This window comes from Nicotiana tabacum, chromosome 23, assembly GCF_000715075.1.
Source record: "Nicotiana tabacum cultivar K326 chromosome 23, ASM71507v2, whole genome shotgun sequence".
Classification (NCBI taxonomy): domain Eukaryota; kingdom Viridiplantae; phylum Streptophyta; class Magnoliopsida; order Solanales; family Solanaceae; genus Nicotiana; species Nicotiana tabacum.
Window position 1 is genome coordinate 16,598,286 of NC_134102.1, and position 12,381 is coordinate 16,610,666.

The 12,381-nt window shown below is 35.2% G+C and overlaps 1 protein-coding gene and 1 non-coding gene across 3 annotated transcripts; both read right to left on the reverse strand.

The window, feature by feature from the left end:
* Nucleotides 1-265: 265 nt before the first annotated feature.
* On the reverse strand, nucleotides 266-2,842 carry LOC107812455 (uncharacterized). 2 transcript variants are annotated; one of them, XR_012705797.1, is made up of 10 exons: nucleotides 2,643-2,842; nucleotides 2,493-2,526; nucleotides 2,287-2,376; nucleotides 2,137-2,170; nucleotides 1,931-2,020; nucleotides 1,781-1,814; nucleotides 1,575-1,664; nucleotides 1,408-1,497; nucleotides 1,121-1,291; nucleotides 266-1,005 (listed from the first exon to the last, which is right to left on the reverse strand). It is a non-coding gene; the product is annotated as an uncharacterized LOC107812455 (transcript). The 2 variants fall into 2 exon arrangements; XR_012705798.1 differs by lacking the exon at nucleotides 1,408-1,497.
* Nucleotides 2,843-4,997: 2,155 nt separating this feature from the next.
* LOC142161620 (transcription factor TCP7-like) lies at nucleotides 4,998-6,569 on the reverse strand. Its single transcript, XM_075245379.1, has one exon. It carries the CDS (start codon nucleotides 6,260-6,262, stop codon nucleotides 5,477-5,479), a length of 786 nt encoding a protein of 261 aa, XP_075101480.1. The 5' UTR covers nucleotides 6,263-6,569; the 3' UTR covers nucleotides 4,998-5,476.
* Nucleotides 6,570-12,381: the final 5,812 nt, after the last annotated feature.

Consider the following 12,381-nt stretch of genomic DNA (forward strand, 5'->3'; position numbering starts at 1 on the left):
GTTTAGTAGAAACTCCTCTCTCGATTAAGTTTCAAACTCACAAGATGAACTAATTTTAAGCACGTGAAGATATGCACGAATCCGTAGTGGATTGGTCTTTAGGAGAGCCTCTCTCGATTATCCTCCTAACTAAGTTTAATCAACAATTCAACTAGCCTCTTTCGATTACGAAGAAGAATCAATTGAATTCAACTAACAAGATAGAATGTAAAAAAATCACAAGTTATGCCTCTCTTGATTACATGAACTAGTGAATATAGATGCAACGGTTAAAACATCCAAAATGATTCAATACATAAAACTAGAGTTAATTATTCACAAACAAGTATCAATACACCAAATTCATAAAACACAAAGAGAACTACTCCATGGATATGGAGTAATTCATCAATAAAATGTTTAAGTCAAAGAAACACATAAAACAATCCAAACTCTTGTCTTGAGTAAGGATTGAATGATGAAATCTTTGTGCTCTTGCTTCTCCAACTTCTCTTTAGCCTCCTTAGGTCTTAGATGTGTCAAAAGTCATCAAAATACCGTTTTTCCATGTATATATACCAAGTAGGGTCGTGACCAAACACATACACCTTCTCCTACGCGAAAAATGACACTTTTCCCGGACAGGTTGTGCGCGACCGCGCACTTAGAAGTGTGTCCGCGCACTTTTCACACAGTTCTGCCACATATACGCGATCAGTGCGCGGACGCGCACTTTTCACCCTGTTATATTGGGAATTTGAAAAAACGTAAAACGTGAAAGTTGTAGCCCTTTAAATTAGATTTCCAACAATATATCGTGGGTCCCAAATGGAGTTTCAAGCGAAAGGTTATGTGCATATTACTAGACACTTCGCAATATGACTGCTCGATTCTTCGTTTCGTTCCAATATCATCCGTTGATCCCCGAACACGATCCCAGCTTAATTTCTTGAACTTTTACTCAGACTTCAAAGCTACAAATCACTTGAATTTATTCCATAACATCTACATAGCTCGCAATCACTCCTACAAGGCATAAACACACAATTAGTTCAAAACACTAACGATTAAAGCTTAAACTCAACTAAAGTGTAGTAAATTGGAATGTAATAATCGACTAAAACATGAGATTATAGCCTACCATCATATACACACTACACACTACATATGTGCATATTACTACACACTGCGCAATATGCATGCTCGATTCTTCGTTTCGTTCCAATATCATCCGTTGATCCCCGAACACGATCCCGGCTTAATTCCTTGGGCTTCTACCATCATATACACACTACATAGCTCGCAATCACTCCTACAAGACATAAAACACACAATTAGTGCAAAACACTAGCGATTAAAACTTAAACTCAACTAAAGTGCGATAAATTGGAATGTAATAATCGACTAAAACATGAGATTATAGCCTACCATCATATACACACTACATAGTTACTCAGACTTCAAAACTCCAAATCACTTGAATTAATTCCATAACATCTACATAGCTCGCAATCACTCCTACAAGGCATAAAACTCAACTAAAGTGCAGTAAATTGGAATGTAATAATCGACTAAAACATGAGATTATAACCTACCATCATATACACACTACATATTTACTCAGACTTCAAAGCTCCAAATCACTTGAATTCATTCCATAACATCTACATAGCTCGCAATCACTCCTACAAGGCATAAAACACACAATTAGTGCAAAACACTAGCGATTAAAGCTTAAACTCAACTAAAGTGTAGTAAATTGGAATGTAATAATCGACTAAAACATGAGATTATAGCTTACCATCATATATACACTACATAGCTCGCAATTACTCCTACAAGACATAAAACACACAATTAGTGCAAAATACTAGCGATTAAAGCTTAAACTCAACTAAAGTGCGGTAAATTGGAATGTAATAATCGACTAAAACATGAGATTATAACCTACCATCATATACACACTACATATTTACTCAGACTTCAAAGCTCCAAATCACTTGAATTCATTCCATAACATCTACATAGCTCGCAATCACTCCTACAAAGCATAAAACACACAATTAGTGCAAAACACTAGCGATTAAAGCTTAAACTCAACTAAAGTGTAGTAAATTGGAATGTAATAATCGACTAAAACATGAGATTATAGCCTACCATCATATACACACTACATAGCTCGCAATCACTCCTACAAGACATAAAACACACAATTAGTGCAAAATACTAGCGATTAAAGCTTAAACTCAACTAAAGTGCAGTAAATTGGAATGTAATAATCGATTAAAACATGAGATTATAACCTACCATCATATACACACTACATATTTACTCAGACTTCAAAGCTCCAAATCACTTGAATTCATTCCATAACATCTACATAGCTCGCAATCACTCCTACAAAGCATAAAACACACAATTAGTGCAAAACACTAGCGATTAAAGCTTAAACTCAACTAAAGTGTAGTAAATTGGAATGTAATAATCGACTAAAACATGAGATTATAGCCTACCATCATATACACACTACATAGCTCGCAATCACTCCTACAAGACATAAAACACACAATTAGTGCAAAACACTAGCGATTAAAGCTTAAACTCAACTAAAGTGCGATAAATTGGAATGTAATAATCGACTAAAACATGAGATTATAACCTACCATCATATACACACTACATATTTACTCAGACTTCAAAGCTCCAAATCACTTGAATTAATTCCATAACATCTACATAGCTCGCAATCACTCATACAAGGCATAAAACACACAATTAGTGCAAAACACTAGCGATTAAAGCTTAAACTCAACTAAAGTGTAGTAAATTGGAATGTAATAATCGACTAAAACATGAGATTATAGCTTACCATCATATACACACTACATAGCTCGCAATTACTCCTACAAGACATAAAACACACAATTAGTGCAAAATACTAGCGATTAAAGCTTAAACTCAACTAAAGTGCGGTAAATTGGAATGTAATAATCGACTAAAACATGAGATTATAACCTACCATCATATACACACTACATATTTACTCAGACTTCAAAGCTCCAAATCACTTGAATTCATTCCATAACATCTACATAGCTCGCAATCACTCCTACAAGGCATAAAACACACAATTAGTGCAAAACACTAGCGATTAAAGCTTAAACTCAACTAAAGTGTAGTAAATTGGAATGTAATAATCGACTAAAACATGAGATTATAGCCTACCATCATATACACACTACATAGCTCGCAATCACTCCTACAAAACATAAAACACACAATTAGTGCAAAACACTAGCGATTAAAGCTTAAACTCAACTAAAGTGCAGTAAATTGAAATGTAATAATCGACTAAAACATGAGATTATAGCCTACCATCATATACACACTACATAGCTCGCAATCACTCCTACAAGACATAAAACACACAATTCTTCATGGATTTACTTCTTTACATTTTGACCCTGCTTAGTTAAAATTCCTGCTCCCGCGATTGCAACATATACTTTCTTAGGAATATAACAAAGACAGATACAGCAAGACTAACACAAGAGAAGACGAATAATGTGATCATAGGCATGTGGAGAACAATAACATTACCTTTCCTAAGCATCTGTCTGGTGTTATGACAGGGTTCAGTAGCCTTTGGCTTTGAATATCCCATGGATCTCCCAGCGTATATGAATTGTGTTGTAAAGTAGGAAGTAAAAAGAATATCAATCAAAGCTTAAAGATTCTAGATTCAGCAATTCCTTATATTATGAGCTTCTACCAGATATGCAGTCTTGCACCATTTGCTACTCCGGATGATAGTTTAAAAACTTCAGCAACTCAAAGAGTTAGCAGAGTTTGAAAAGAAACAGTAAAATCAAACACATTCTAGAAATTGTATCTCAGTATGTAAAGAAGAATCTTACTAACCTTAGGGACAAGTAGTTGTTAAAAAGAGCCTTCAGGTAACAAAGCATGATATACTACCCTGAACCACCCTATATTAGAGAAACAATCTACAATAAAAGAGCTGCAAATCTCCACGATGTACATAAACCTCCTCGATTTCCTACCAGGATAGTTAGCAGGTAGCTCTGTGTCAACTCGAAATAAGACTAATCAGAACATAAGGAGGCGCTGAAATCTCCACAGACTTACATAAACCTTCTTGTTTTCCTACCAGGATAGCTAGCAGGCATGCCTAGCTCTTTGTCAACTTGAAATAAGACAAACCAGATGTTACAAAATCATTTTGTTCTCTCGCTTTTGGAGGTCAGATAACTTATCTATATGCTTCTAAACTTAAAAGATTCAAAAATAAATTCACACGCACAAAGAATTTAACCACATCTTACCTAATCGGATGCAAAATTAAAGCTGAAAGGTGTTAATCTCAGATGCTGCAGAGCAGAATCCTCCCAGTTGCTGTAAAAAATATCAGATGCTGCAGTATAGATCCTTTCCTCCTCCAAGTTGAAGCAGCACATGATAAAATAGGGCATCATGTCATTCTTAAATGTATAGGACACTGTAACATTTTTAATAACTACACTATCTTCTGAGTACTAGGGAGGAATTTATAGCATGAAGATCATTAACATAAAATCATGTGGCACTCATCGCACATTTATTTATGGAATAGACATCAAGCTGCAGCAAAATTTATCTGGTCCATAATCAATTTAAGAAAGCTCAGAGTGTAAAAATATTTTATTTCCTCCATTTCTATATATTCGATTCAACAACATTTCACATGATCAATCAAGATCCTGTTCAAGTTATATTCATCAGTCTATTGATTTCACTTCTCAGTGTCCTATGTATCAGTTGATCGATCAGTCGCAAGTGAATCAAGCAATGCTTTTAAAATGATTCGGAAAGGGAGGTGGGGGCAGGGGGAATTGGGCAGAGCAAGAAATGAATATTTCATTTTATCCAGTATGGTATCAACTCAATCATTGAGTAAAAAACATTTCATTCAACATAACACAAAGTAAGTTCAGTAATGGAAGTCCATAGCACTCAAATTTGAGTAGGAAAGTTTAGCTCACAACTGATAGTTTCAACAAATTACATAACTGAATTAAATGGAAACCTCCACGGTTTCCTTACAAAACATTCATGTGGAACTACAGGTTTTCATAGTCCACACTTGTCCCTATTATCTCTAGTAACCACTTGATCAAGTAGCTTATTATGAGGTCTACAACAACAAAAGTGGAAATCCCCACCAAATTCATCACAAGCAAATCCCCTGATACTTGTGTCCCTTGTTATCTTCCCACAGCTACAACACCCAAAATTTGGAGAATTTAAATGCTAACAAATTCGACGAAGCAAACAACCTAATCCTAGCGATAATTCATCACTCACTAGAACCTAACTCCCAAAATTCAACAACAATTTCTCATCTAACACAACATGAACAAACTAGAACATTAACACATATTTATACGATATATTAACAACAACAACAACAACAACAATAATAATAATATCCATATCTTCAGCGTCCGTCGGCGTCTCTTCTACCAGAAGAAGGCTGCAGCGGACCTGATAAAGAAGCTAGCAAATTGAGGTGTCCTTGAGTCATGGGTAAATAATTCCCCACTCTAGCTGCTGAAGCCTCTCCCATCTGCTGCTGAAAGAATCTTGAACTCTGCAAACTTAACGCTGCTGATGTTGGCGCCATCATTTCTGGTGGCGCCGCAGCAAAACTCCAAACTTGGCCAAAATCTGGCCGAGCTGGAACAGCCCAGAACCCGGACGTGGGACCCACAACCGTAGCAGCAGGTCCCACATCCTCCTTATTCCCGTTTTCAATGCTCTCATCATCAGGCCGGAGGCGTTTCCCGAGTATAAACGGAGCAGGAGAAATCAACGGCTGTGATGATGGCGGCTGCTTATGATCAAGCGGAGCCGAAATGGATGAAGTTAATATCGATGACGATGAGCTTCGAACTGAAACCGATACAGTAGAGAAACTAGCTGGTATTGTACCAGTACCAGTTGCAGCTATAATTGACGGCTCAGCTTGACGAAGCAACCATTCAATAGTTTGGCCATCAGACTTGTGACCTAGTTCACGTGTGAGCTGAAAAACCCTAGCTGCACATACAATTGGCATCCTTATACGCCTTCCTCTACCGTCAACTTTGCTATGACGGTCTTTTACTGGCGGCTTTTTCACTGTTAAAGCGCCGTTTGTACCTCCGCCCCCAGAAGGATTTTGCTGTTGCTGCCTTTGATGAGGATCAATTATAGCTCCGTTTCCTTCTGCTGACGTCGACATAGAAGTAAAAATAAAGGCTCAACAATACTCAAATTGTATCCCAACAATGAAGAAGTAACAAATTTGATAAATTACTTGATAACCAAATTCTGAGTAATGTGTGCTTAGGAGGATAAATAGAGCTGAATTGAGCAAAAATTGCACCTCAACTAAGGAATAGAAAAGGATTACTTGAGAAATAAGTTGAAGAAATGGTTGATAAGAGTTCAACAATAGAGGAAATGGAAGCTGAAAATATGGGGAGAAGAGAGGAGAGAGGAGGGCTCAAATGATTGAGAAGCAGGAACTGGTGGAGACAGGAGAGGGGCACATGGGTGGTGGGGACTAGTACTTATCTTACACAAAATTCACAGCTCATTGCTACTGCTCATCTAGTACACCCGCCCTTTAGTTCACGCGCTCACTCTTGTTTGGTAGCAGTATTGTGAAGAGTAAAAATTAAGGTAGTAAATATTGAACCGTAACAGTTAACCGAATCGTAAAAATAACTTAATAATTTAATAGTATTGGATTATTAGATTAATAGTTGATGAATACATTGAAATTTTATAATTAATAATTTATTAATTCAGAATAGATTACTTAATTTTCTTATCGAATAATCCGTTAACTGATTAAGAATTATTATATTTATATTTTTACTCATTATAAAGCAAATTCTTAGCAACTTGAACTTTAACGTCATCATAACTTGTTTTTATGGTAGTACTGTAAATTTGGATAGTTTGATATCTTTATGCTCAAATAAATCATTTAACTTGATAGCTGAAGCAAAACTATATCCAAAATTCATGTTGACTGAACTTCTATTACTGGTTAAGGATCCCCAATTTATATTTTAGCTTGTTTATTGTAAAAGAATTAAAGAAGAAGAAACTACCATTAATAATGAGAGCTTCAATAGCGTACTAAAGTGTGATTGTGATTGGATCATCTATCTATCGTTTAATGCCTTACTTATTTATGTAATTTTTATTGTCTATTTGATTCAACCGATAAACCGTACAATAATCGTTAATCTGATATTAATTCATTCAATATTTTATTATGTGTCTAGTGAATTGATATATTTATAAGTCGATAACCAATAAGTCTAATTGTCAAATGTCAGTCCTATGTGAGACCGAAGAAAAAATAACTCGGTGTATAAAATATAGACAGTCTTAATGGAAGCATTATCGACTACTTTTACAATTCAAACTCATGACCTGTAAGTAACGCGAAGACACGTTACTTTTGCTCCAAGGTGAGATTGAGGGAAATTTTACAATATAAATTGATGCACGGTTCAATCTCTTCTCTGTTTAGTGTTCCGTGCCCTCTGTCTCATTTTGTGTCTTTTAGTTTTATTACTTCTTTTGTCCCTGTGATACTTTTCGTTTATTGAAAGTTAAATTTATTAATTTTTGAAGTTAAATTACGTTACATTAATTTAATATTTTGAAATTTAGATATTTAAAAATTGATAAAATAGATCTGTCATCTTAAGTAAGAAATGAAAATATTAAATATAAAGTTAAAATTATTAATATCACAAGTACCATTTGCATTAAATTTTTGTTTTTTAAACCCATTAATATAACATAGATTATATGTCAATCACGGAATCACCCAATTGCAAAAGAAACATGCAAAAATAAATAACTTTAATTATAAAAAGGTTTTAGTATTATACTCCCTCCGTTTTAATTTATGTGAATATATTTTTTTAATTCGTGCTAAAAAAGAATAACTTCTTTCTTTATTTGTAAATAATTTATCTTTATGTAATGATTTATAGCTATACAAAATATATATATTTTATTTTATATTATAAATTTAAAAATTTATTTTTTTTAAACTTTATGTCCAGTCAAATGAGTTTATATAAATTGAAACGGAGGGATAGAGTAATTGGACCATATAACAACTCAAACCTATGTCATATCAAGAAAGAAAATAGGGAGAATTTAAGCTTTAAAGGTTGTCAGAGTGGGTCCATTCTAATCCGTACTGTGGACCAAAAGTCTCTAGAGAGGGAAATATTTTGAAGCTTATTTATATAAATATATTTTCAAATAATCGATTAGATTTCTTACTTATTTTTTATAATTAATATACATAAATTATACATCAATTATAAATAATTATACATATATCATATATGAGTCGTACTTATATTATATATCCGTTTTCTATTTTTATTCTAAGCGGTTATGTTCATGATTATTTAGGTTAATTTTTCTATACTATTATTTTTTCCATTTTAATTTCAAGTTAAAATTGGTCCCCTCATTTTCCTCATTTACTTTATGGTTAGGTCATTGGTGGGTCCCACAACTTTTTCCTCCCTCTCACTTGATCAATAATTGGTCTGTTCAGGCTTGAGTTTTAAATGACTTAGAGTAGTCTCGCATTGTAATTTGCACAACTTCTCTTTATTACCAAAGTGGACAATAAAATGATGCATGTGTTCCAACAGAGTTTTTAATGTTTTACCAAAAGTAAATAAGCTTTGAACTTGGAAATTTATAACGAAATTTTGATTTTGAAATAAAGTAAAAAATTATTCTGAAAAAAAGTGAATAAAATTCATGGCTAAACATCCCCTAAAGTCTATTAGAAAAGAAAAAAAAGAGTTGCAACTAAGGCTGTCCAACGGGACGGCCCCTCCCGTCCCATATCTCGTCCCACTTAAATATAAACGGGATGGGCCCATGTTAAACGGTACACGGGATGGGACGGGATGCCCATTTCGTCCCGTTTATCCCATTTCCGTCTCGTCCCGCCTGTCCCGTCTATCCCGCGTGTTTTTTTTAAATATTATGATATATTTGTGAAATTTCTATTGTATTTGGTAAGTATAAAACAAATTCAACCTATCAGTAGCATCAGAGAGTGATTTTAGCGCGGCAAGATTTCAAATCGGAGATCATAGACATTCATTAGTGAAGGACAGCCTAGAGATTTTCGTTTTATTCAGAAATTGGATTAATTTAGAAAGAGAAAATCTTGGTTTTGAAAAATTAACCACTAGGGAAGAAGAAGAAGAATACAATGAGATACTTAGCACCGGGAGCGATGACGACATGGAACCCATGGAACATCAATCAACATTGCCAATTCCAGAACAATGTCCGAGAAAAATTATAGATAAGTTACAACGAAACTATATAGGAGCTTACAAATATTAGTACGATAATTTGTAATTGTCTACTAAGAGGCCTAGTTCAAACAGAACCCTTCCTAGAAGGTGACTGCGTATATTAGGTGCTTTTCAAAAGAATTATATTTGTATGTGAAATTTGAAAGTTCTATTAATAAAAGAAAAGGCTCTAAGCCTTGAAATTTTTTATGAATTGGCTTACACTCTTACTTAGTTACTTAATGGCTTGAAATTATATTAAATAAATTACAACTCTATTATAATTACTAAAATATTTCATTACAAGTCTTTTGTTTTAATATTTTATAATTCTTTACTTAGTTTCCTAATTTCTTTATAACTTATTACGTTTAAGTTTATTAAATAAGTCAAAAAACTAGTTGTTGCAAACTTTAAAAACTTAGTCATTGTTAAAAAATTAGTCGTTGCCAAACTTAATGCATAAATAATTTTTTTTTTAAAAAGAACGACCGACTTAAGGCCCGCGAAACCGTCCCGTCCCATCCCGTCCTACCCCGTTTGTTAGCGGGATGGGATGGGCCTATCATTTCGTTCCGTTTATCCTGTCCCATTTTGTCACGACCCAAAATTTAACTAGCCGTGATGGCACCTAACCACACCCGTTAGGTAAGCCCAATAACAATAATCTGATTCAATTAATATTTAACTAACTCTAATTCACTCCCCAAGGACTGGTAGAACAAATCATGAGCTTCTAAAATTAGAAATTTCAAAGCTGGTATAAAATAAATACACCATCTATTCGAAATGTACATAAACAGATTTTTATAAATCTAAGGCTACCATGAACAAGAGGCAGCTACAACCAGAACGCAGGTACGTCTTCAAATCCAGCTCCCGTTGATCACAGCAACATCAGCATCCAATATCTGCACGCAAGGTGCAGAAGTGTAATATGAGTACAACCGACCACATGTACTCAATAAGTAACAAACCTAACCTTAGGTTGAAAGTAGTAACGAGCTTGTACCAAGGTCAGAGTCCAACTCCTATAAGCAACAACAATTTGTAACAACACAAAGCAAGTAATAAAAGGAGTAACCCAGATATAAAATGCTCAGCTGAATCATGATTTCTGAAAAAAAAACTCTGCCTTTCAAGTACATCAGTGAAAAAAACCCAAATCATTTACCGAAGTTGCCAAAAATATGCGTAAGTTGAAAACAGTAATTTTTCCAAAAATTCTTTTCACAATAAATAAGATGTTTTATTTTCTTTCCAGATATCCAGTGAAAATACATCATTATACCCATAGGCCAGTAGGTGTAAGAAGTCATGAATAATGTGATACCGTACAACATGAGAAAAATACATCTATATGCATGTATGTCATGTGTGCATGTCAATGCGATGCAAATCAGTGATAAATACCATATGCATACTCTCAGAGTATCATTTCACTCAATCCTCCCAGTCACTCAATTCTCACGGTCACTCAGTCCTCACAGTCACTCAGTCCTCCCAATCGCTCAGCACTCGACACTCAACACTCGCACTCAGTAGGTACCTGCGCTCACTGGGGGTGTGTACAGACTTCGGAGGGGCTCCTTCAACCCAAGCGCTATAATCTACACGGACAACTCACCTGCTATAGTATTAATATCTGTATCCATACGGACAACTCACGTGCTATAATAAAGCCTATAAGGCCTGCTGCAGGCGGGCAATCCCGATCCACATAATAATAATAATAATAATAATAATAATAATAATAATAATAATAATAATAATAATAATAATAATAATATATATATATGGCCTGCTGTGTGTGCAACTCGATCCCATAATTATCCTTACAATCAGGCCCTCGGCCTCACTCAGTCATCAATCTCTCCAGTCTCTCGGGGTCACAATGTCATGAAACTAGTCCTAAATATTTTTCGGACACGCTCCTAAGTCCAAAATCACCATACTGAGCTACTGGAAACATCAGAATTCAAATCTGAGGTCGTTTATATATAAATTAACATCCAGTCGACTTTTTCAACTTAAGCTTTCCATTATGAGACTAAGTGTCTCATTTCACTTCGAAATCCTTACGGACCCGAACCAACTAACCCGGTAAGTCATAAGACAGCTACAAAATATAAATAGAGCAGTAAATGGGAGAACGAGGCTGTAATACCTAAAAGGACCGGCCGGGTCATTACATTCTCCCCGACTTAACCATACGGTCATCCTCGAATGTGCCAAGAGTTGTTCCCAAGCCATCAAATCATTATTCCATCTTACCACGCACATACCCGGGGGTGATCCCACATCACCCTATTTCACATAGGCCTGGAAACACAATACAACTAAAAATTCTTAATTTAACCTTAGCCCAAAAACCTTGGAATTAAATTCCCAACCATCAGAATTTCTTTTCAAGACACGAATCTTACATTTACACACTTTATGAGTCTGAACAAGCTGCATCGAGCTATAACTATAATCACGGATATAATCACCCACCATATTATACAACTCGCCCATTCGTAGCACCATTCCTGATCACAGTAACTACTCCAAACCAACCAAGTACTAGCATTAAACCTCATATCGAACAAAACCTCATCCCAACACCTTCGTACACTGTTGATAATAAAAGAAATACGCAGAATCTCGTAACCCCTTCTCAGATCAACACGTCATGGAGCTCTCTCGCCCCAATCAAAACTATAATCACTTGTTAAGCCTACTTTCAGTATTATCCTTCCGAATATACTGTAGTAACCATTCTAGGTCCAATGACCTTATATTATTAAACACAACTATCCCACAGACACGCCACATAAATATAACTCAAGCCACAACTGCACAATCCGTGTACCCAAATATAGGAGATGTCTCAAGGAAGAGAACCATATTGCAAGTTCAACATGCACCACCACAACCGCAATGTTACAACCAACTCCTCAAATTTCGTAAAGAGGATAACCGTAGGCGCATGTGCACAATTATAGAGGAAGGA